The 25797-nt window shown below is 41.6% G+C and overlaps 1 protein-coding gene across 1 annotated transcript in view; it reads left to right on the top strand.

The window, feature by feature from the left end:
* The window catches only part of cps1 (carbamoyl-phosphate synthase 1, mitochondrial), a gene marked incomplete at both ends in the record, with an annotated part of 173311 nt that overhangs the window by 36202 nt on the left and 111312 nt on the right, over positions 1 to 25797 (top strand). Inside the window, 5 exons of the mRNA XM_080752916.1 lie at positions 1259 to 1403; positions 3160 to 3370; positions 8148 to 8346; positions 9351 to 9527; positions 14449 to 14567. Coding sequence (XP_080609042.1) covers positions 1259 to 1403; positions 3160 to 3370; positions 8148 to 8346; positions 9351 to 9527; positions 14449 to 14567 — 851 coding nt within the window. The remainder of the gene's footprint in view (positions 1 to 1258; positions 1404 to 3159; positions 3371 to 8147; positions 8347 to 9350; positions 9528 to 14448; positions 14568 to 25797) is intronic.

Raw genomic sequence — 25797 nt, 5'->3', positions numbered from 1 at the left:
TCTGTCTGTAATGCTGTCTAACCTTCTGTGCTTCTTTGATAATTAATTGGTTTTATCTGCAATTACCAGGCCTGCCTGTGTGTGGTCATCTTTGTACTGAAAACCATACATTGATAATAGTGCATATTGTAGCCTAGTAGTGCAATAGCTATTTCTCAATAGACGTAGTCCTATCGTGTTGAACTGAACATTTGTTATTACTGTGCGTAAAATACCCTCGAGCGATTCAGAAAAGCTTGAGAATCACTATTGTGCTGGAAAGAGTTGCACCCAATTATAGCTCGCCCAATGGAGGGGGGAAAAAAGGAAAAGGAGTTAGATTTTTGTGTTGAATCATTTATAAAGATACAGAGAGGGATTGGTTTTGTCTTGTAAGCCGGTTGCCCCACTTTCTGAAGCTGCCAAACTGATCAAGTCCACATCAAATAACTACAACCCAGATCTGGTCAAATAGATACTGTTTCTTTTTGCTATGCCAGGCATACAGAGATACTAGACGGTTGTTTCATGAAGCAAATCCCTGTGTGTGTGTGTGTGTGTGTGTGTGTGTGTGTGTGTGTGTGTGTGTGTGTGTGTGTGTGTGTGTGTGTGTGTGTGTGTGTGTGTGTGTGTGTGTGTGTGTGTGTGTGTGTGTGTGTGTGTGTGTGTGTGTGTGTGTCCGCGTGCTTTTGTGTGCGTGTGTGCATGCAATGTTGTTTTTGACAGCAAATTTTGATTTAGTTTTAGTCATAGTCTTTTGAATAAAATGTCACTTAATTTTAGTCATAATTTAGTCACCTGAAAAGTATTAGTTTTAGTCTAATTTTAATCGACTAAATATCATATGCTTTTAGGCGACTAAATCTACAGTTGATTTAGTCAACTGAAATGTATTTTGGCAGGCCTTGATGACATCATAATGACCGATTTTACTCTTGGTTGTGTGCTGAAAATAGCAAGCTCACAATAGCAAGCTCACAAGCTCACAACGCGTCGCAGCGAGCTTGTAGATCCGCTATTTTCAGCACGCAACACCTGAGAGCAACCAAACATAAAATGACTCCCTTCTCCACGTGTCCCTCCCTAACGTTTTAGTCTAGTTTTTAATTTTGTTGGCGAAATTGCCAATATTATTTAGTCTTAGTTTTAGTCATCACAGCTTAGTTTTTATTTAGTTTTTATTTCGTTTTCGTCAGTGAAGAAAAACGCAGTCGACAAACATTTTTCGCCATAGTTTTAGTCGACGAAATCAACACTGTGTGCATGTGTGTTCTTGTAGGCGCTGGCCATGAGCAGCCAGATCCTGGTGGAGAAGTCTCTGCTGGGATGGAAGGAGGTGGAGTACGAGGTGGTCCGGGACATCGCTGACAACTGTGTGACCGTCTGTAACATGGAGAACTTTGACCCGCTGGGCATCCACACTGGTACCGTATCAACAACACACATTCGGTTCTGTTCTATAGAGCATCGCAGCGGAAGTGGATTCCTGGTGCCACGTAATATTCCCCATTCATTTTCGTCATAGACTTTTACAAAAATATTTATAACAATTATGTTAAGCCTCGAACCAAGCCATCCAGGAAGGCAGTGAATCATGACCATACAACCTTTGTTTCTATGAAAAGAACATTTCGAAAATCGCTAAACAAAGGGTAGTTATTAAATATGTAGTATATCAAGTAATGTAATATTAAAATATGTTTTCACATAGGATCAAAGGTTGTATGGTCATGATTCGCTGCCATCCTGGATGGCTTGGTTCGAGGCTTAACATAATTGTTATAAATATTTTTTTTAAAGTCTATGGTGAAAATGAATGGGGAATATTACGCGACACCAGGAAACCACTTCCGCTGCGACGCTCTATTCTGTTCTAGGGATGGGACGATAAGCGATATTATCGTTTATCGTGATAAAAAAAACACTCACGATAATCGTATCGTGGAGATTTAATATATCGTGAAAATCGTCCTCCGTCATGCACTGGGATCAATTCACCTTTTATTTGCCGAGCTGCATATCCGGTACCACTTAAACCCTCTATTGGCAAAACGTACTTATAATATACGTACTTGATACAGTCTTTTTTTCACTCTCTACCAAATCTCTTTTTTGTTGCCAAAAAATTGCCGATCTACAAGCTCACGACGTGTCGCATTGCGACGTGTCGTGAGCTTGTTGACCTGCTATTTTTTGGCAAATGTTCCGCCCCCGGATAATTGATGTTGGGGATATTTTGATGATCGCGATAATATCGTAAATCGTGATTTCTTTGGTCACAATAATCGTGATATGAAATGTTCGCATCGTCCCATCCCTATTCTGATCGTTTGAGTGTAATGTAATCTCTTCTCTTCTCTTCTCTTCTCTTCTCTTCTCTTCTCTTCTCTTCTCTTCTCTTCTCTTCTCTATGAAAAAAACATCTCACAAAACCCCAGATCAACCTCAGCTGTCGGGCAGAAACCTCTTATCTCAATATTTTTTTTTCTAAATTAATTCACACAAAACCATTGAAAATAGCAGAGCTCAAAATGCAGTGTGATGTGACCCGTTTTGAACCTGCATTTAGATCTGCAATTTTCTTTATTTGAATCCCGAATAGTAACAGTTTTAGACATAATTACACCCAACAGAGAATTCTAAATCCAAGCTTTTTGATGATCCCTCTCTTCTTCTCCTCCTCCTCCTCTTCCTCCTCCTCCTCCTCCTCTCTCTCTCTCTTCTCCTCCTCCTCCTCCAGGAGACTAGGGAAGGGATGATAATCGCTATTATCGTTTATCGTGAAAAAAAAAAAAAAACACTCACGATAATCGTATCGGGGAGATTTACATTTATCGTGAAATTATCCTCCGTCATGCACTGGGATCAATTCACCTTTGTCAATTCAATTTTCCATTTTAAACCCTCTATAATTGGTAAAATGGACCTTGAAATTATGTACTTGATACTGTCCTTTTTTTCACTCGTTATCAAACCACTTTGCCAAAAAATAGCTGACAACGCGTCGCAAGGCGAGGCGTCGTGAGCTTGTAGATCAGCTTTTTTTTTGGCAAACGTTCCTCCCCAGGATACTGGATTTTGGGGATTATTCGGACTACCGCGATAATATCGTAAATCGCAACTTCTTTGGTCACAATAATCGTGACATCATGTCATGTTCGTGCGGTCCCACCCCTGCAGGCGACTCCATCGTGGTGGCGCCCAGCCAGACGCTGTCCAACGAGGAGTACCACATGCTGCGCGAGACGGCCATCAAGGTGGTGCGCCACCTGGGCATCGTGGGCGAGTGCAACATCCAGTACGCCCTGCACCCGGCCTCCCTGGAGTACTGCATCATCGAGGTCAACGCGCGCCTCTCCCGCAGCTCCGCCTTGGCCTCCAAAGCCACCGGGTAAACAGCGTACTCTATCCAATCAGGGTTCCCACGGTCATGAAATTCCTGGAAATATTTTGAAATTAGATTGTTTTTTTTTCCAGTACTGGAAAAGTTTGGGAATTGATCAAGGGTCCTGGAAGGTCCTGGAAAAAATAGCTATGCATTGTCTTTGGTTATTGATTTTGTTAATACCGCTGAAATGACAAATTAAACATTTCACTCTACTTGTCAAATATATAGAGGCAGAAATTGTGAAAATAGCCGATCTACATAATGCTCAAAACGTTCAAGGCGTTGTGAGCATGTAGATCTGCTATTTTCACAATAGAAACGTGTTATACAAAATTCCTCAACTCTTAGTGCTCGTCAGGGTGGGGGGGGTCCCCAGTTAAAACATGATTATTTTTGGGGGTCACAGCCTGAAAAGGTTGAGAACCACTGGCATACACTACCTGTCTTTAGGCATTGCGCATAGGAGTAAGCGACTTGTTATTGAGCTGAATTATTGTTATATAGTCCTGGAAATTGGGTTAAATATTCTGGAAAAGTTTTGGAAATGAATTGGTAAAAATGTGTGGGAACCCTGTATATAGCACATTTTACAAACACAGGGTTTCCAAAGTGCTGCACGATAAAAGGTACATGGAACAGTCAGGAAAAGTCATCAGTAAAAGTGCACACTTTGATAAAATAATAAGAAATAATACATTAAAACACATAAGAGTAAATAAAAGCAAGATAAAATAAAGTACAATAATAAAAACAATAAAAATAAGTTAAAATAAAATGAAACCCATAAAAGTAGATAAAAGCGGCAGTAAAAATCATCAAGAAAAGGCCAAGGAATAACGATGGGTCTCAAGGCGGGATTTAAAAGTTTCAACCGTAGGGGGGGTTTTAACTCAACCTCTGCCAAAAAAATACCCCTTTGTACCCCTTCCCTGCCATGCCCGAGGAACCCGAAGATTTAACTCATTGAGTGCCAATCCCGAACTAGTTCGGCTTTATTATCGCATCCCAGAGTGCCGATCCCGAACTAGTTCGGCTTTTTAATAAAAAAATAAAAAAATAAAAAAAAATTAAAAAAAAGATTTTTTTTTCATTTTTTTTTTTTTTGTCCTCTGTTTACAGAGGACGATATTTGCCGATATTTGCTGATATTTACCATCCACTCCAATGCAATCCAGGATCTTTAGAGCTCATTTTCTCTGTTTCTTCTCCCATGCATTAGGTGTGCAAGGTTTAATCATGGCTAAGTTGACGAAAATCTAAATCTAAAATGCTTGGTAGCCAATAGCTAACTTCAAGCTAACTTCATCCTCTTCCTGTACATGCACAAAGTAAAGTGTTCTGTCAAGTCATGGCTCCAGGGCTTGGGCATGCATTACCAGCATATCTCCATTATTCTCTGGTCACTGGGCGCCCTCTAGTGGTGATAGGCTGGCATTAAATGAGTTAATAAGCTTTAATTTAAAAAAAAGATTTTTATCGAGGCGGAACTAAAATAGGCCGGAACTAATGCTCCGTGATCGGTTTCTACACGGACACATTATTGAGCGGACCAGTTAACATTGAGACCGGTAAACCGGAAGCTGATGGTCCGTCCTCTATTTTGGCCCGTTGGCTTTCTGTGTAAACACGGCAGCTTACAGACGGAGAACTTATGGATCAATTGAAAAAAAAAAAAAAAAGGATTTGAGAAGCTGATGGAATACGCGAACACACCATGCATAGCAGTGTTCGATCACGCACGATGGGAACTGGATTAGCGGCCGCTTTAACAGGCAGGAGAAGCCAGCAGTGAAAGACATGGAAAAAACTTCGGGCTCCTCGGCCGTTAACTACGAATGAGTTAATATGGAGAGGTAGCTCGTTCCATCATTTGAGGGCTGCGACCCAGAAGGCACAGTCTCCTCTAGATTTTAAAGCTATGGGGCTTTTAAGCCGTGACATCATTTTGTAGGCAGAGGAGAATCTGCCCCCAGAGCATTTTCTGTCCCTCGCTATTTTCAACAGATCCGAGACAAAAATAATGACTTAAGTATAATTCTAACACTTTCCTTTCAACAACAAAGAGAAGAAAAATGTGTAAATAGTAAAAATAGTAAAAAGATTCACGGAAACTGGGGGCAGAAATTCTCCTCTGCCTACAAAATGATGTCATACTTAACAGCCCCATACTGTGTAAGATGCTCAACTAGTGGTCAGTAGCCCTATAGCAAACCGCGGTCGCGGTCGCGTCCGCGTCTTTCGGCCGTTTTTCGCGTCTGCCTCCACCTCGTCTGCCTCCACCTCGCCGAGATCTATCTTTTGAGGGGTCCCTGGTTCCTGTGCGTTCAGGCATTCCGGAGAAACGGACTCCTTTACCCTGCCTCGTAGGCGAGACACACGGGCGACTACAAATATGGCCGCCATAGCGACCCCACTTCAAGATGCGCTGTGATTGGCCGGCAGTGTATAACCCTCGCTGTGATTGGCCGGTAGTGTGATGACGCAATTTTACCGCGAAATTCTCCCCCCCTCACGGCTCATAGAAAACATATAAAGAGAAGGCTTTAGAAGCTGAAAATAACGGAGTGGGTGTTCTAAAACTTTAGCGATTTAACAGTTAGGACAATTTTAAGATTTGTTTTATAAAAAAAGTTACATGGTATAACCTTAACTTTGTCTTTGGGACAATGAGCTTTTTCTGAGTTGCAGATCTTAAGGCCGTAGAGGGGATGTAATCTTCTAGGAGGTCAGAGAGGTACTGAGGTGCCAGCCCATTTTGTGCTTTAAAGGAGTAGTTCACCCCCAAAATGACTTTTTTTCTATTGATTACTCATGCCATGGAGAGTAGAGTTCAATAATATTTTTTGGTTTTTGTCACATTCCTAAGACAAATTTGATTTGAGTAAATTTACCCCCATTGATTCCGGTCCGGAACGAATGGGGGTAAATTTATTGTTATCACATTTTTGTCTTAGGAATGCGATAAAAACTAAAAATATTATTGAACTCTACTCTCCATGGCATGAGTAATCAATAGGAAAAAAAAGCCATTTTGGGGGTGAACTACTCCTTTAAAACACACTATCCTGCTCACCATTTTAGTTCAACCAATGAAGGATAAGCACATCATTAGCAATGTTGTCATTATCACACAGCATTCCCAGGTCAGGCCAAAGTATGTTCAGGCTTTCTGTAGCTCTGCTCCTGCCAAGAATGAGACACTGTGACCCGACACTGGTTTCCTTTAACTCTTCTGCCGAGACATTTCAGTTCCCCCAGATCCCTATCGCCCAAGATGGACTGTCTGGCTTGTTCTTCTCTGCCTCAGTTTAGTCCTTTCTCACATGGACATGTCGCAATCACATCACCAGGCCTGATAACATCCATGGACTGTTAAATGAAGTAAAGCGAGATAGAAAGTTAAACATCACATCATCCTCCCCAGGGGTGTCGCACCAAATTCTGGGCCCCGGGTACAAGGATTCACTGCGTTATTTTGTGCTTTAACTATTGAAAAAATAGCAGATATACAAGATCACAGCTGCGAACTTGTAGATCTGCTATTTTTGATAAATCGTGAACATCTTCTATGTCAGTAGTGCTTAAACTTTTTCATGTGAAGGACCCCCAAAATTGTATGTATTTGGCCACGGACCCCCATCTCAAAATATTTCGTTCCAGGGACCACCCAGAAGCAAAATTTGAGTTACAAACGTTCGCTTTTTAAAAAATACACATATTCAAAGATTTGCAACACATTTCCACGACTTTTTCAAAAAATAGCAGATCTTCAAGCTCGCAGCGCGGCACTCGGTGCCGCGCTGTGAGCTTGTAGGCCTATATCTGCTGTTTTTCAACAGCTAAAGCATTCAATAATCCCTGGCCTAAATGGGTTAAATGAAGTAAAACCGAGGTAGAAAGTAAAACATCACGTCATCCTCAACCTAGGGCATTCACGAATAGTGATTTTTAGTATTCGAATTATTCTACCTCAAAGCATTCGAATAGTCGAATATTCTACAGGACTGGCCAAACTGTCAAATATTAAGCAAGAGGCGAACATTGTGAAAATAGCCGATCTACATGCTCACAACGCCTCGCAACGCGAGGCGTTGTGAGCATGTAGATCTGCTATTTTCACAATATTTATCTGCGGAACCGAGTCACATTAAATGTAATACCTACAATTCCAAGTGCTTGTCAGGGTTCTTATGACTTCCTATCTAGCCAAGCTTTATCAACCATGAAGAAATATAAATATATTTTTAAATACAAAACAATAAAAAAATAAAAATAAGCGAATATTCGACTTCGGTGAACAACGTCGAATAGTCACTTTGATATTCGAATTAGGGCTGGGATGCGATAAAAATTTTTAATCTAATTAATTGCAGGTTCTATGATTAATTAATCGCAATTAATCGCATTTTAATCGCACATCGATATTTGACCTGAGAATCATTTTTTTTTTTAATGTAAAACACATTTTGTTGTACGAGTGAATCAACGAGTGAGTTTTTTTTATCTAAATTTCGCATCCACTGGGCCAAGCAAAGCGCTCTGATCGGCTACTTCTCGCTTTGCGCTTGTTGTCTCTTCTTGGTTGGTGCGTCGCTATGATCGGTATGCCCGAAACTGAAGGTTCTGTGGTGCAAAAACTAAGTGCGATTAAAATGCGTTATTTTTTTTTAAATGTTCTGTAATTAATTAATCGCAATTAGGCCTAATCAGTTAAAGTCCCAGCCTTAATTCTAATATTTGATGAATGCCCTACCTCGACCTCCTCCTCCTCCCACCACAGATACCCCCTGGCGTTCGTGGCGGCCAAGTTGGCGCTGGGCATCCCGCTGCCGGAGATCAGGAACGCGGTGTCGGAGAAGACCACGGCCTGCTTCGAGCCCAGCCTGGACTACATCGTCACCAAGATCCCTCGCTGGGACCTGGACCGCTTCCAGGGCATGTCCCTGGAGATAGGCAGCTCCATGAAGAGCGTCGGAGAGGTGTGAGATTCATTCAAAACACCCATTATTTTTTTTCTGGTGACTCATACTACCCTCCTAATATGTGAGCAGGCCTTGTTTTTTTTTCGATAACTTTTTTCATTTATTTTTAATAATTATTTGGGAAAATGGAAAAAAATGAAATGTAAAAAAATTATTAAAATTATTATTAAAAATAAATGGAAAAAGTTATCGAAAAAACACAGCCTGCTCACGTATTAGGAGGGTAGTATGAGTCAACAGAAAATAAAAAAAGAATTGTGTTTTTAAAACTCATTGACTGCCAAGGCCCGAGTTTCCCGAGTTATTACAGTAGTCCCAGGCTGCCAGAGCCCGAGTTTCCCGAGTCGGCCATTTTGAAAAAAAAAAAAAAAAAAAAAAAAAAAAATTCAAATGTATTAGGCATGGTCGCAATTGTGAAATTGCATGTGTAGCCCCATAACAAACAAACACATCTTTCAAAATGTCAAAAATGGCTGTTTTGTCTGACTTTGAAGGCTTGTACGGATGCCTGAACGGATTTCCAAGCGGATTTTTTTGTTTGAAAGCTGTTAAAAAGTACTACACATATGATGCATATATGGTGCATGGGCGTGCACGATCCGTGCACTAAAAATTGATCCGTGCACTAGAAATCTAGGATAGTGGCAGTCTGGTACTTGGGGGCCATCTTGAAATGGCATTCAATGAGTTAATGAATCTGTGATGGTTAAAATGCAGTTTGAAGTTACAATGGGTGTGTGTGGGGAGAGGCCCTGGGCCTGGAGGGCCTGATAACATTTACATCAAATATCTAAATATTGAATCAAGCAAATTAAAAACTGTTCAGGGTGTTCATAAAAGCCTGATTAGACGATAAAATTACCAAAAGTTTTTTTTTTAAAGTGAGTGAAATATCCCTTTAATAATGTTAATATCTTCTCTGTGTGTGTTTGTGCGTGTGTGCGTGTCTGTGTGCGTGCGTGCGTGCGTGCATGCGTGCGTGTGTGTCTCTCTCTCTCCAGGTGATGGCGGTGGGTCGTACCTTTGAGGAGAGCATGCAGAAGGCCCTGAGGATGTGCCACCCGTCCGTGGACGGCTTCATGCCCCGCCTGCCCATGAGCAAGGCCTGGTCCCACAACCAGGACCTGCAGCAGGAGCTGGCCGTGCCGTCCAGCACGCGCATCTTCTCCCTGGCCAAGGTACCCTCGCTGCTTAGTCTTCTCCCTGCAAGGTACCCTCGCTGCTTAGTCTTCTCCCTGGCCAAGGTAGGCTCGCTGCTTAGTCTTCTCCCTGGCCAAGGTACGCTCGCTGCTTCATCTTCTCCCTGGCCAAGGTAGGCTCGCTGCTTCATCTTCTCTCTGGCCAAGGTACGCTCACTGCTTCATCTTCTCCCTGGCCAAGGTACGCTCACTGCTTCATCTTCTCCCTGGCCAAGGTACGCTCACTGCTTCATCTTCTCCCTGGCCAAGGTACGCTCACTGCTTCATCTTCTCCCTGGCCAAGGTACGCTCGCTGCTTGGTCTTCTCTCTGGCCAAGGTACGCTCGCTGCTTAGTCTTCTCCCTGGCCAAGGTACGCTCGCTGCTTAGTCTTCTCCCTGGCCAAGGTAGGCTCACTGCTTAGTCTTCTCCCTGGCCAAGATAGGCTCGCTGCTTAGTCTTCTCCCTGGCCAAGGTAGGCTCGCTGCTTAGTCTTCTCCCTTTTAGGCTTTGAAGTTGCACATGGCAGATATGACACATGATCACAATGAAATGACTGACACATTTGGCAACTTTATACTTAAAAAAGAACATTGATAGTGGAAATAGCGACGCGTTGTGAGCTTGTAGATCTGCTATTTCCACTATTTTTGAAAATGTTGGAAAATATATGAACATTTTTCAACATGGAAAAGATTATGACGATTATGACAAAATAATTGCAATTATGTCAAATAATTGCGATTAGACGATTATGTTTTAATTGTGACAGGCCCACGCACTGTTTCTCAAGATGTTTCATGTCAAGGACACCCTCAAATAAATGTTTGTATTTGGCCGTACGCGGACCCACCCATCTGGGAATATTTTGTGCCAGGGAACTTCCAAGGTTTGTATTTTTAAAACGTTTAAAACCGGAAATACCCGCAAACTGATTTCTATGGAGTTGCTCACTAAGCGCCTACTCCTTTTTTACTTGTGCCAGCAGAGTGTGCAAGTACTTCTACTTTTGGCGCCGTCTGTTTCCGGCCGACAGGCAGGGCCTTTTATAGCTTGTGAGCTTGTCCCCACGATAACAGAAACCTGAGGAACTCCAATCAACCATATAGGGGTGTATACGTGGTCAACGTGTGCCTCTGCTCCTCAAATAGCGAGCCTAGTAGTTTGCTATTCCAGGAATTATTCAATAACAGTTCAAGTTAAAGAACCGGGTTCTTGCGGGTTTGAAATAAATAGATGGATAGATACAACTTAAAGAGGTGGTGCCATAGTTTTGTACTTTTTTCTGTTTTTCATGTGTCTAGGAGGTTGAAAGTATACATCATTGGACCCCCTGGTGTGGTTTTTATGAGCAATTATGTATTCTCTTGGTATTTGTTTGTTTTCTCTTGGAGGCTGCCACCTTGTGGTCAAAAGTGTCTGTTAAAAAACACAGATACTTTTACATCACAGAATCAACTCCTCCCCTAATTACCATTCACCCAACACTGTGGGGTGTGGCTAACTTCAGCTGGGTCACCACCAACCATGACATCCATGCATACTTAATGAACTGGGGGTGTGGCAGGGGCGCTGGAACTCCCAAATCCCAAGGGGAGCTGAGTTTGGAGGAGTCCATGCGTTTGGCCGCACGCCGAAAATTCACGTTTTTTATCCGGTTTTGGGTTATTTTATTACGGTTTCGGGTGCTTATTCCCATCACAACGGTGTAACAAGGAGCTGTATAGTTATTTTAGCACACAGTGCAACACACAGCACACACACACATTCTGAGAACTTACCCAAAAATAGCAGCTGCGAGGCGTTGTGAGCTTGTAGATCGGCTATTTTTGGCAAAGAGCTTTGGTGTAGAGGGGAAAAAGAGCAGACTAAGTACAGAGTGAAAGGTCAAGTTTATTAAGTATTGACGGTTCAAGTGGTTAAATATCTGAAAACACAAATTGACATGAATACAAAATACACTGATGATTGTGCTGTCAAACCATGAAACTATATGGAATCTATGAACAGGTTGTGGGGGTCCCTGCTTCATCTCTCTCTCAACTAAGGGGTCCCTGCTTCATCTCTCTCTCAACTAAGGGGTCCTTGGCCTGAAAACACCCCTGCTTTAGACTGTGGAGAATTGAAAAGGCCTCTGGCTTTTAATGAGGTTCCGAGTTAGTTCAGATGTTGTGACATTTCACCCTCCCGCCCCCAGGGTTATTTAGTTTCACGTGGAGCAGTCTCGACCTCGCTCAGCATCCTTCGTCTGCCTGCCTTTCTTCTTAATTCAAACCAAACTGGTGTGACGGAAGGAAGGAAGGAAGGTGAAATAAGGAGCCCATTAATATCATCTGCGCCGCACAGAATGAAGTTCACGAGCACAAAGGGGGTCGTTGTCGTTGCTTTACCCCATTTAGACCGGGTACACGTCATTACGCGTTATTTTATGCTTTAACTATTAAGAAATAGCAGATATACAAGCGAGCTTGTAGATTTTTTAATAAATCGTGAAAATGTGTGCCAAGTCTTTGAATATTTTGACCCGATTCTAATAAGTGTCTTCGAAATCCTTCTAATCCTTTTTGAAAAACCCATGTTTCTATGTCAGTGGCGCTGAAACCTTTTTCACGTGAAGGACCGCCCAAAACTATATGTATTTGGCCACGGACCCCCATGTCAAAATATTTAATTCCAGGGACCCCCCCCCCCCCCCATCCCCCCCCAGAAGCAAAATTTGAATTACAAATGTTTGCTTTAAAAATACATATCTCTGCTGTCGGGCCGAAACCTCCTAACTCCAAAATGTTCATTTTCGGGAAAATGAGCTCAAGTGGAGTTAGGAGGTTTTGACCAAAGGGCTTTTTACTACTTTTCATTGGTTCAATATTATTTTAACCAACACACAGACGTAAAGGGTGTTCAATAGCACATATTTATGAAAAAACAAAGAGGGCCAATCGGTTGGAGTTAGCTGGTTTGGCAGAAAGTGTGGAGTTAGGAGGTTTTGTCCCAAGGACTTTTTACTACTTTCCATTGGTTCAATATTATTTTAACCAACACTCAGATGTAAAGGGTGTTCAATAGCCCTGATTTATGCAAAAAAAAATCAAAACCCTCAAAAATGGAGTTAAGAGGTTTTGGCCAGACAGTGACGATTATAATTCAAAGATTTTCTCAAAACGTTCGCGACTTTTCAAAAAATAGCAGATATACAAGCTCACAGCGCGGCACTCGGTGCCGCGCTGTGAGCTTGTATATCTGCTATTTTTCACCAGTTAAAGCATTAAATAATTTTAAGCCTAAATGGGTTAACCACCCCCCACCCCGTGCGCCACCCCGAGGAGGCAATCACAGTAAGGTGATGCCAGTGTCAGGCCTCCGTAGCTCGGCGGCGTTCCTGGCAAACTCACCGTGATAGATCTGTCTCTCCCCCCCCCCCAGGGGCGTCACAAGGGGGGGGGGAGTGGGACTGAGTTACTAGGGCCCAAGGTGGAGGGGCCTGGAATTATTTTATACTTTAGCTATTAAAAAATAGCAGATATACAAGCTCACAGCGCGGCACCGAGTGCCGCGCTGCGAGCTTGTAGATCTGCTATTTTTGAAAATGTGAAAATGTGTGCAAACCTTTGAATGTATTTTTTAAGCGAACATTAGTAACTCAAATTTTGCTTCTGGTGGGGTCCCTGGAACGAAATATTTTGACATGGGGGTCCGTGGGCCAAATACATATCATTTTGGGGGTCCTTCACGTGAAAAAGTTTGAGCACCACTGACATAGAAACCTTTGTTTTTCAAAAAAACATATTCAAAGACTTGCACAATAACTTTCACGATTTTTCAACAATAGCTGATCTACAAGCTTGTATATCTGCTTTTTTTCAATGGTTAAAGCACAACATGTGAGTGAATCCTTGTACCCAGGGCCCAGAATTTGGTGCGACACCCCTGCCCCCCTCACCCCCCCCCCCCCCCCCCCCCCCCCCCCCCGAACGCGGGGTGAGATGTTTGACGCCGGTGGCAGCATTAAGGACTAATGGTCCGTGTCTTATTGCCAGGCCATCAAACTTCAGTGACGACCCCCCCCCCCCTCCCCCCTCCCCCTCAAGGGTGTTGGCCCAGACAGACGCAGTCACCTCGGCTCAGCCATGAGCTCATCTCAGCTCAGATCACGTCCCTCCCTTCTGCTTCCATAACAGACTCATAACCTCTTGAACCCCACAGCATCCCATTTCTGGGGAGGGGGTGGAACATTCTGCTAAAATAGCAGATCTACAAGTTCACAAAGCATTGCGTTGTGAGCTTGTGGATCTTAAAGATGAAGTGCCATGATTTTCATCCCCCCTAAAACATGATAATCAGGTATTATGATTATACTAGGAGGAAAAAAGTGTACAGAAAGAGTTAAAATTAGGTTTTTATGTGGCCACACCCACCAGTTCATTAAGTATGCCTGGTTGTCATGGTGGGTGGTAACCCAGCTGATGTTGGCCACACCCACAGTGTTGGGTGAATTGTAAAAGGGGAGGGGATGATTATCTCCAGATAGAGTGATGTCACTCTATCTGTGTTTTTGGATCGGCACTTTTGACCCACAAGGTGGCAGCCGAGAAAGAAATCCAAAATGCAAAGGGAATTCATAATTGCTCATAACAACCACACCAGGGGGTCTAATGAAATACTGTCATCCTCCTAGAGACATGAAAACCAGAAAAAGTACATAACTATGGCACCACCTTTTTAAAATAATATGACAATATGACAATTTGTCAACATGCTATTTTATTGGTTTGTTTGATGGGTTGCGTGTGTTCTTTTGTGTGTGTGTGTTCTTTTGTGTGTGTGTGTTCTTGTGTGTGTGTGTGTGTGTGTGTGTGTGTGTGTGTGTGTGTGTGTGTTTGTGTCTGTGTGTGCGTGCTCATGCGTGTGTGTGTGTGTGTCAGGCCCTCTACAGCGGTGTTAGCGTGGATGAGATTCACCAGCTGACAGCCATTGACAAATGGTTCCTCCACAAACTGCGTCGAGTCACGCAGCTGGGCCAGCACCTGACCCAACACAACAGGTAATGCAACATGCACGCACGCACACACGCGCATCCACACCACACGCGTGCGGATAAGCTCATTGCACTCAGTAAAATCCACATCCAAAATAAAGTGCAAGGGCTGCTTCTATAAGTGCAAACTTACTGAAAGGTCTGCAATAGTGCAAAGCACTGCTCCACTGGCACAGTTTCAACCTACACAGACCTGGGGTACCAAAGATCACAGGAGGGTTGTGTGGTAGCCTGGCCTCGCTCGGTTGTGATTGGATTTCCCTACCCCCAAAGGTGTGGGGCACCAATCAGGGCTCAGTATGGAAATATGGGGCGGGTTTATCACCAGAGGCATTTTTGGAATTTGCCCTTTGGAAATGCAGGTTCCACACAGATAATATATACGCAGTGATATTAGTCTGGGAATGTTAGGCTAGGTGTGAGGCCTTGTCTCTGGGTCATTATAATGTCAAACATAGTAAAAGATTAGTTTATATTTTTCAAGATTTTTTAAAACGTATTCATGCTATTCTTCGTATGAGAAGTACAGTATATACAAGGCTGGTTAACATGTTTGTAACTAGAGACTTACAGGACCACTGGTGTCACGATAGTCCTTCCTTCTTCCAGTTCCATAGCTTTTGGACTGCAATATCATGTCAGGAAATGGATACATATACTGTACACGCATATGGGCATTAAACACTTTGCAATTTTTGGGCGTGTAATTATTTTCATAATTTTAAGCAAACCAATTCCAAATGTTCTAAAATAGTCAAAAGCTTCCCTGGATAACTGTGAGTGACTACTGTATATCCATGTCTTGCCTATTCAGTTACATTTTATTGTTTTTTCTTTGGCCGCATATCTCTGAAAATGTCCTGTGAAGTGAGACAAAACACACTAAGAAAATGCTTGTCATCCTCCTCCACTAGATGTCACTGTAGTGTTTAGAAAGCGTGTGCGTGTGCGCGTGTGTGTGTGTGTGTGTGTGTGTGTGTGTGTGTGTGTGTGTGTGTGTGTGTGTGTGTGTGTGTGTGTGTGTGTGTGTGTGTGTGTGTGTGTGTGTGTGTGTGTGTGTGTGTGTGCGCGCGCACGCTTATGTACAACATGTACAGTAAGTTAGTTCAGGTTTCTGTTGAGTGCATACATACAAAACTAGTACAAACTAGGGTTTTTTGATTAATCGATTTTTAATCGAAATCGGGATTCTTTTCCTTTGGACGATTTAAAAAATAAGAAATCGTCAAATCGAGTTTCACTTTAATTAGGGTAATTCTTGCTCATTGGAGCCTTGCACGGGGCAAAAAGTACACAGCCCGATCCTCCTAAAGCAGGACGACAAGGTCCGACACCAAATGAATACAAATTTTTCTCTGATGGGTAATTTCTTTGATGCACATGCAGCGCACGTCAGACTGGGCAGAGCTCCCCACAGCACTGCGCTCACTCGCGCTGGTACAGGCAGCAAACAGAACAAACGCTGCTGAGCTGGTAAACTTACTTGTTGTTGTAGTTTGAAAGAAGCTTATTAATTCTGTGTTACCCACCTACTGTAGTCCTACTGTCCCTGTCACTGTGTTAATTTTGCGTCGGGAGACTAGGGAAGCGAAGCGCTTCGCCTCCGTTTACAATCAATCAACATCTCCGTGCATGAGCAGTGCAGGGGCGGCCTTAGCTATTTTTTCACCCGTTTCACCAGCCTCCAAGAGCTGGCTTGTTTTGGTTGTTTTGTCACTCACTATTGATAAGGAAAAACTAAGGACGCTAAGTTAACTTCTGTATGTGATTGTTGCGCAACTAAAGTTATTATTATTAGTATTACCCCTATTGTTTTATTACATTTTGCTATTTGGCTATATAAAAAATAAATAAAAAAAAAATCATTTCCTTGCATTTTTTAAATGAAAACAACATAGTTGAAACAATGTATTATTCTTTTACCAAAAAATCGAAATCGGAATCGAAAATCGACTTTTCTGTGAAATAAATCGAGATTTTATTTTTAGGCCACATCGAACAACCCTAGTACAAACTACAATAAAATAGGATTCTCTGCTGACCTCTCCTGGTTGCGTTCATGTACATGTTGTTTTGGAGGGGTTTAAGGGATGAAGGGGTGCAAGAGTTAATCAAACCAATAGATTTAGTCGATTGTGACACATAATCAACAATACATTTTATTTAAAAAATATCAAGACAAAATACAATTTTGTTTTATTCTGATGCTGACAATTGGATGCATAAGCAGAATAAATGTACTGCAATTTTACCCCATGTTCTGGTTTTCTCCAAAGCTTTATTATTGTTAATCTTTATTATCTAATAACTTCCATAGATTAATTAACAGGAGTTTTAAACATAATTATTCTCTTTGTTTTAAACAGTGGTCAAAAAGAAAGAAGACAAAAAGAAGTGGTTTCTGCTTGAACAGTCAGCTTGAGAATGAGATGTTATTGAGGATTTGTTATTGTTGCTGAAATACATTTTAGCTGTACATTATTGTAGTCGGGGATCCACATGCCCAAAAGCTCAAGGAATAGGGTTGAAGCTGTGATGTTCTGTTCTGTGGACCTTAATGTTCATTAAGGTCCACAGAATGAGAGGTCTGCTCTGCCGGAAACATTGCGAAAAAAGGTTATGGCCATTTGTATATTCACTGTCCCATTGACTCCACTAGAAATATATAAAAAAAAAAATGAAAAATCTGCTTTATGTAGCATGTGAGGGGTCAAACTAGGGGTTCTTCATCATTCTGAATCCATTGCAAACATTTGTTTTGCATGAAAAACATTCCTTGGGCAAAATATTGGCCCCCAACAGTGATGTTTCCGGCAGAGCAGGCCTCTCATTCTGTGAACCTTAATGACCAAACTAATAGATAAAACAGAAATAAAAAGTGCGGGTCCTCAGCACTTCAGGTCCTCTCCCATTTTGAGGGACTGGATCCCCGGCTATTGTATGGGACAGGGGGTCGGCCGCCTTTCTGACATGAAGTGCCATGGTTTTATGTTCTTGTCAGTGTGCCAAACCAACATTAAGTTTAATTATGACACCACATGTCAATGCTTGGCTGCACTGGAAACCCAGGTTCAAATCCTGGGTACAGAGTGCAACTTCACATGCTCGAATGAATATACTTACATGTAGTTACTCTCTACGACTGCAAATCCATATTCTCTCCTCACCTTATCTCACCCCGTCTCTCTCTCTCTCTCTCTCTCTCTCTCTCTCTCTCGTATCTATGCTTTTTTCTCCCCAACTTCTTTCTCTTTTTCTCGCTCTGTCTCTCTGTCAGCAAGTCTCTCTCTCTCTTTCCACCTCAACTCAACTGGTGTGGCGCGCGTGCAAGACACCAGTCATGTTGCCATACCTTAGTAACAGGCATGATACATTTATTTTAAGAAGAAGTACATATAATATATAATTATATATACCTATAATATAATTATAATAATTGTTAAAGTGACCATTTTGTTCAATTTTGCATTTGTAGTTATTTTACTGTAATTTACCAACATAATAATAACCAGCACAGATAGACAAAGAGACATTCATGGTTTCATATTTAGAACTAACTATTATCTTCTCCCCTGGGGTAGCTGCATACCCCTGCCATACCCAATTGACGCCCCTGCCTCAGATCATTTCATCTCTCCTCTCTCTCTCTCTCTCTCTCTCTCTCTCCTCTCTCTCTCTCTCTCTCTCTCTCTCTCTCTCTCCCTCCCGAATCAGGCCCACGTTCCTCTCTCCAAATGGGTCTCTCCAGTCCTCCACACCTCTTCTCTCTCTCTCTCTCTCTCTCTCTCTCTCTCTCTCTCTCTCTCTCTCTCACACACACACCTATTCCGAACACACGGCGAAGGAAAGTCTGACTCGGGGCAGGAACGAACGCACAACTTGTCCTGAAGTGTTGTGGCGTTCTGAAGTGGTGGTGGGAGTACAGATGAGATGAGGGGCGTAGATTAGCTCCCATACTGTCTCTGAATGTGAGTTCCTCAAACAAACGGCCCCCCTGCCGGCTCTTTGTTTTCAGCTGGCTCCAACCGCTCTTATCTAGACACACAGTAGCAGTAGTGAGTCCAGTAGGAACCATCATGGTTCCTCCTTAAAAGTAGTCACATATGTTGCACTATGCCAGGTGTGGGCAACTTTGATGATGGTGAGGGCCACTATATTTCCACCTTCACTCCAGAGGGCCACATTGCATATTGCCAAGTCCTACTTTGTCATTCTAGTATCTCATACAAAAGAAGCAAAAATAGCCGATCTACTTGTAGATCGGCTATTTTTGCTTCTTTTGAATTGGAATCCTGAATCATTTTTTTGTTATGTTTTAATTGGATTCCTGAAATGTAACATTTTGATTAAACTTCAAACGCATTTAGCTATATACTCATGTTAACTTTATGAACCTAAATACAAATACATAAAAAAATACATTTTAGTACTACTATACTAGTCATTAAGCTACTATAGACTGACAGAATTAAAGCAGGACATGTTTGGAATTGTAACAGCTAAAATCAATAATATATCAGTATTCCGGTAACCTGCGGGCCACATTAAGTGAAGGACCATCTGTGGGCCACATTAAGTGAAGGACCATCGCTCCATTGTTCACAATGGTTTGTAATGCAGGCTGCTATCCCAGGAAGTCATGTGATCCAAGATGGCCGCGGTGTGAATATGGTCTATAGACGGGGATCTCCGTCAGTTGGTGTTTTCATCGTTTTGAGTAGTGATTCAAAGACTCCAATTCCCATGATGCATCCGGAAATTACCACATCCGGAAATCCTCCTTTCCGCCCAGACCAGTGTTATCAGAAAAATGGATATATCTCGGATTCTTCTCCAAGATTGTGTTTTTGGTCAAAACAAGCATTTTTCCACGGAACCACAACTAAAGCATGGATGATGATAATCAATACAATAATTGCTAAGCAAATAATTAATAGTTGCAACCATATTTTGAGTACTTGAGTGTTTTTTAATTACTGCAATCCACAATCCATTCACAAAGCAACTTTCAATTTTAGTTGAGCAATAATATTTGACCGAGAGTATGTACAGTACCTGTATACTTTAGTCCCTGTCTGCCTGCTTGCCTAGGTAGGTCTGTCACAATTATTACACAATCGTCTAATCGCAATTATTTGAGATAATCGCAATAATTTGGCATAATCGTCCTAATCGTTTCCATGTTGAAAAATGTTCATACATTTTCAAAAACTTTCCAAAAATAGTAGAAACTAGACCTTACCCGTTCGAAGATATGTGCTCCAAAATATGTCAAACGCACCCGGTGAAAGTGTGTGAGAGAGAGAGAGAGAGAGAGAGAGAGAGAGAGAGAGAAACATTCCTAACTGTGAGAGAAAGGGGTGTGTGTGTGTGGGGCTACAGATCCCATGGCCTGGAGGAACGGACCGTAACCCTGGCAACAGACAGCAGAGTTCAACAGAAGTGGTTAAGAAAACGCTAATTTAAACTGCTTTAATTTGGGAGAAATGAAATTCGGGCTCCGTCAGTGTTGGTATAATGCTAATGGCCAATACCATGTGAACTTTGGGATCAGTTGCTGAAGCGAGTGAATAGATAAACGTAGATAAGCGTGAGCGTTAGAGCGTTAGAGCGTGAGCGTTAGAGCGTTAGAGCGTGAGTTTGCTCCTTTATTAGTAGGATATCAGATCTAGTCATTTCTTTGTATAGGCTAGTATTTAGGGTGCCCTCTGCAATGTTTGATTACAAAGCCTAAAAGGTAAATCTTATAAAAATAAAGTTTGTTTTAATATTTTTTCCAATGTTCAATGCCAAAAACACAATCAAAACGCTATATCACAATTATTTGTTTGACAATTGATCGTCAGATTAACTGTTGTAATCGGTGTATTGTGACTGGATGTCACTCCGGCTCAGCTGCCACAGTGTGTCTGCAGGCTGTCTCGCAGACTGAAGCAGATCAAAGCCGCCACACTAGCAGGACGCACGCTTCTCACCTCCTGCCTCCAGCAACCCCTACCCTGAGCTGTTCAATAGTTAACCCATTCAGAACGGGTACACAGTAGGGGTGTAACGATACATTTTAATAGCGATTCGATACATATCACGATACATGGTTGACGATACGATTCATGGACGATATTGGTTCATTCATGGCGATACGATACGATTCGATTCAATGCTTTAAAATCGATATAGTAACTATTTAGCAAAGAAATTACATCAGTGTGAAAGGTGTGGATAGTGCAGGTGTTTAAGGGAAACATGTATTATTATGGATATAAATAAGTAAACACAGTGATTATCTGCCAAATACATGGACATTGTATTTTGACAACCTGCACCTTGACATTAAACCAGAGATTACACACATGTATTGATAGACCAGTGTAGCTATATAAAGGAAAAGTAATCAAACCCCTCCTTTTAAAAACTTCTTCTTAAAAATGCTAAACATTCGATTCTTTGCACTGCCGATTCGATACGATACAAAATAAAACGATACGATTCGATTTTAGCTGTTTTCATTTCGATATACTTCAATTTTTCAAGTTAAAAACGATATTTCGATACAGTTACTATATCGTTACACCCCTAGTACACAGTATTGTGTATCATTATTTTATGCTTTAACTATTGAAAAACAGCAGTTATACAAGCTCACAGCGCGGCACCGAGTGCCGCGCTGTGAGCTTGTATATCTGCTATACATATATTTATTTTTTTTAATTGTGAAAATTTGAATTTTGACCCGATTTTATAAGTGTCTTTTGAATCCTTCTAAGATTTTTTGAAAAACCTATGTTTCTATGTCAGCAATCTGGCCAGCCGTCGTCAAAGAAAAGGTCCTTTTCACTTAACTGGAGCTCAGTTAGTCTGTTCTTGAGAGACTACTATGTCAGTGGTTCTCAAACCTTTTCATGTGAAGGACCCCCAAAATGATATTTATTTGGCCACGGACCCCCATCTCAAAATATTTAGTTCCAGGGACCACCCAGAAGCAAAATTTGAGTTACAAACGTTTGCTTTGAAAATACATATATTCAAAGATTTGCACACATTTTCACGACTTTTTTTTCAAAAATAGCAGATCTACAAGCTCGCAGCGCGGCACTCGGTGCCGCGCTGTGAGCTTGTATATCTGCTATTTTTCACCGGTTAAAGCATTCAATAATTCTAGGCCTAAATGGGTCAATGCGGGCCGGAGGACGAGAGGACAGGTGGCCGGTGGGATGGGGAACCAACCGGTGGGCCGCGGGCGCCGCCAGGTACCTACGTACAACATGCCAGGTACCTACGTACAACATGCCAGCGTTTTTTTTTTTTCAGGTCCGATCCTGGATTTTGTAGAGGCCTAGAGAGGGGTCTTATTTTAGGCCAAGGACCCCTTAGCTGAGAGAGAGAGAGAGATGAAGCAAGGACCCCCCCTCACTAATTGTGCTGCATATTGAACTTTTTCATAGATGGCTTCATAGTATTGTTTGACAGCATTATCAGTGTTGTGTAAATGTGTTTGTTTTGTTTACACTATATATTTTCAATTAACTCATTTGTAGCCGATCCCGCGAATAATCGCGATATATTGAAAGGTATCTAGAGTGCCGATCGCGCGTATACGTGCGATATTTACTGTATATACAGTAAAGCTGGCAGGGGCTACGTACCGTCCGTTGAAAAGTGCTGGCACGGGTGGACTCGCCGATTCATCATCATCGCGCATCCACGTGCACACAATAGTGCATCCATAACATGGAAGCCAACGGTCTTTCTCATCTTTAATGTCCATTTTCTCCAAAAAACACTTTTGATACCAAGGATGGCATTGGATTCTCGCTAAAATAGCAAAAGTATAAAGGGATCCATCTTCCACTCCTGTTTACATCTGGACCAGAACTACTTCCGGGTGAATCGTCAAGTAGGAATTGTGAGCTCGATCTACTTCCGGCCTTCAAAATAAGAGACTGGCCGCGGACGGAGCAGGCGGCCGGCAGCTTGTACTTTTAACCCTTTCATGTCTGGAGCACTAAATGGGTTAATATGTTCTATCATACACATTGTGACCTTGTAGATCGGCTATTTTCTGCAAGTGTTTCCCCCCAGAATAGGGATGCTAGCTAGGCTTCAAGTGGTTAGTATAAAATACTCTGTAATTTAGTAACTCTGAGGACCCCCTGTTGAAGACCCATGTCCTAGACCAGTACGTGGTTCCCAAACTTAAATAAATAAGACATTTGCCCAGGACCCAAACTAGAGAAAATAGCAGATCTACAAGCACACAACTTGTCGCTTTGCGCCGCTTGTAGACCGGCTATTTTCTCCTTCTTATTATTTTTCATGGAATTTCAAGCCCACAACGTGCCGATGTACATTGGTTATTTGAAGGTGAAGAAGTTATACAATTGAAAGATTTTCACAATTCGGGCAGAGGAGGGAGACTGGCCTTTCAGAGGGAAGGAAGCATTGGTGGAAAAAAGTACTCAAATGTTTTACTTAAGTAAAAGTATCAATACGGCAATGTAGAAATACTCTGAAAGGGTGCCCTCAGACCAAAATACCTATGAGAGTGGAATCCGCGTTCCTCCAATGCATTTCAATGATAAGGGAGCGTTTTTTGCAGAAATCCTCTGCTGGCATGAAACCACTTCACTCTCATTGAAATGCATTGGCGGAACGCGGATTCCACTCTCATAGGTATTTTGGTGTGAGGGCAGCCTTACAAGTAAAAGTCCCAAATTCTAAATGTACTTGAGTAAAAGTGCAAGAGTATTGGCTTCAAAATGTACTTAACCCTCTAAGGCCCACTGTTGTAATATTACAACGTTTGCATTTTATCCAAAAAAAGGTTTAAATCATTTTATTTTAGCTCCCCCTACCACCTAAACATCACCATTGGATTCTATTGTTTAGTATTACAATGTCATTGGCCACAATATTTGCATATACCCCCCACAGGGGCTGACATTCACACCCGCCACACCCGCTGACATTCCAGAGTTTTGACGAACAACATCTCACTTTTTCATGGAAGCTATTCCTCACAAAAACATAAGTAAAATGCCTGTACTATTTTTTTTGGTGATCATTAGAATGTCTAGAACATGTACATATGTTATTATTGTGAACAATATCCCCCATATGTAAATTAGAGCATGATTTATGATTTATGATTTATGGCTATAAAACCTTACAAAAACATTTTTTTGAAAAAAAAACATTACATTTTCCTCTTATTAGGACTCCTACAACACCATCTGATTTTTTTCAATTTTTTATTTCCAGTATTTCTATATTTGGGCCTTAGAGGGTTAAAGCAACGAAAGTAAAAGTTCGAGACGTTTGATAATGGCAGATCTACAAGCTCACAACGGGTCGCGATGCAACGCACTGTGAGCTTGCAGATCGTCTATTTTCAAATAGCCATGGTATAACATAGGGCTGAAGTGGTTAATTCATGTTATATAATATTATAATTTATATCTTAACTAAAGTTTTCAAATAAATGTAGTGGAGTAAAATACAATATTTGGATCCGAGATTTAGTGGAGTAAAAGTGAAAGTATTGGAAATTGGAAATAACTCAAGTAAAGTACAAATAATTAAAAAGAATTACAGTACTTGAAGGATTACTTCACCACCACTTTTCAACCTACCTCAATAGATCCTCACTAATGTTAATAATAAAATTGCCAAAAAAAAAAAAAAAATCTACTCAGTCCAAATCTCTTAGGAGAGCTGTGGGAATTTCAGAAATCCATAGTCTTGTGACATCATCGATGGAGAATTAGAGCTTATAGAAAACGCAGTCTTTCTATTACTGAAAAGTTGCAATGTTAAAATGGAAGCCTATAATAAAAATCAAAAATATTCTTTTCAAAAATATTGTTTAAAAAAAATCATGTATGTTTTATCATATTATAATTGATATCTGTAAAAGTAACTAGTAACTAAAGCTTTCAAATAATTGTAGTGGAGTAAAAGTACAATATTTGGATCCCAGATGTAGTGGAGTAGAAGTACAAATATTGGAAATTGGAAATACTCAAGTAAAGTACAAATACCTCAAAAGTGTACTTAAGTAGAGTCCTTAAAGCTTTACTGTGTAAGTTGCTCAACTTGTGGTCAGTAGCAGTAGAGCAAACCGCGGTCGCGTCTGTCTGCCGTTTTTTGCCGCGGACCGGGCATTCAGACCACCGCGTCCACCTCGCCTCGCCGAGACCTATCCATAGCGGTCTTTCGTGTCCCTCTACGAGCCTCGGTTGGGGAGTTACATGCTAGACTCCTAGCCCAGTGTAAACACTGCAGTGTATTTCCTGAAGAGCTCAGCAGTGTATGATCTGGGATTTGATTGGCCGGTAGGGAGACACGTGTACAGAATGATGCATATGACGTAATTTGCCGGGAAAAACAGCCCTGGTCACGGCCACCAGGGCTCAGTAGAACACATATAAAGAAAAGGCTTTGGGAGATGAAATTAACAGAGTGGGTGTTCTAAAACTTTAGCGATGTAATAGTTAGGACAATTTTAAGATATGTTTTATAAAAAGAGTTACATAGTATAACTTTAAGTAAATGTACTTAGTAACTTTACTCCACTGCTTGGCATCACATCTGTGGGTGTGATATTGATTGGTGATGTCTGCCCACTCTGCTGTGGATGACCAGCCGTGACCTGACCAGTGCACTGACCCCCTCATAGTTCACTGAAGACACACACGCATGCACGCACACAGTTTAACCCATTCAGAACGGGTACACATTATTGTGTATCATTATTTTATGCTTTAACTAATGAAAAATAGCAGATATACAAGCTCACAGCCGCGCTGCTATTTTTGAAAAATTGTGAAAATTAGAATTTTGACCCGATTCTATAAGTGTCTTTTGAATCCTTCTTAGATTTTTTCATAAACCTATGTTTCTATGTCAGCAATCTGGCCAGCCGTCGTCAAAGAAAAGGTCCTTTTCACTTCAACTGGAGCTCAGCTAGTCTGTTCTTGAGAGACTACTATGTCAGTGGTTCTCAAACCTTTTCATGTGAAGGACCCCCAAACTGATATGTATTTGGCCACGGACCCCCATCTCAAAATATCTAGTTCCAGGGACCACCCTGAAGCAAAATTTGAGTTACAAACGTTCGCTTTGAAAATACATATATTCAAAGATTTGCACACATTTTCACAACTTTTTCAAAAATAGCAGATCTACAAGCTTGCAGCGCGGCACTCGGTGCCGCGCTGTGAGCTTGTATATCTGCTAT

Source organism: Nannobrachium achirus (assembly GCF_963921795.1).
Source record: "Nannobrachium achirus genome assembly, chromosome: 22".
NCBI lineage: Eukaryota > Metazoa > Chordata > Actinopteri > Myctophiformes > Myctophidae > Nannobrachium > Nannobrachium achirus.
This window is presented reverse-complemented; position numbering and strand designations above follow the sequence as displayed.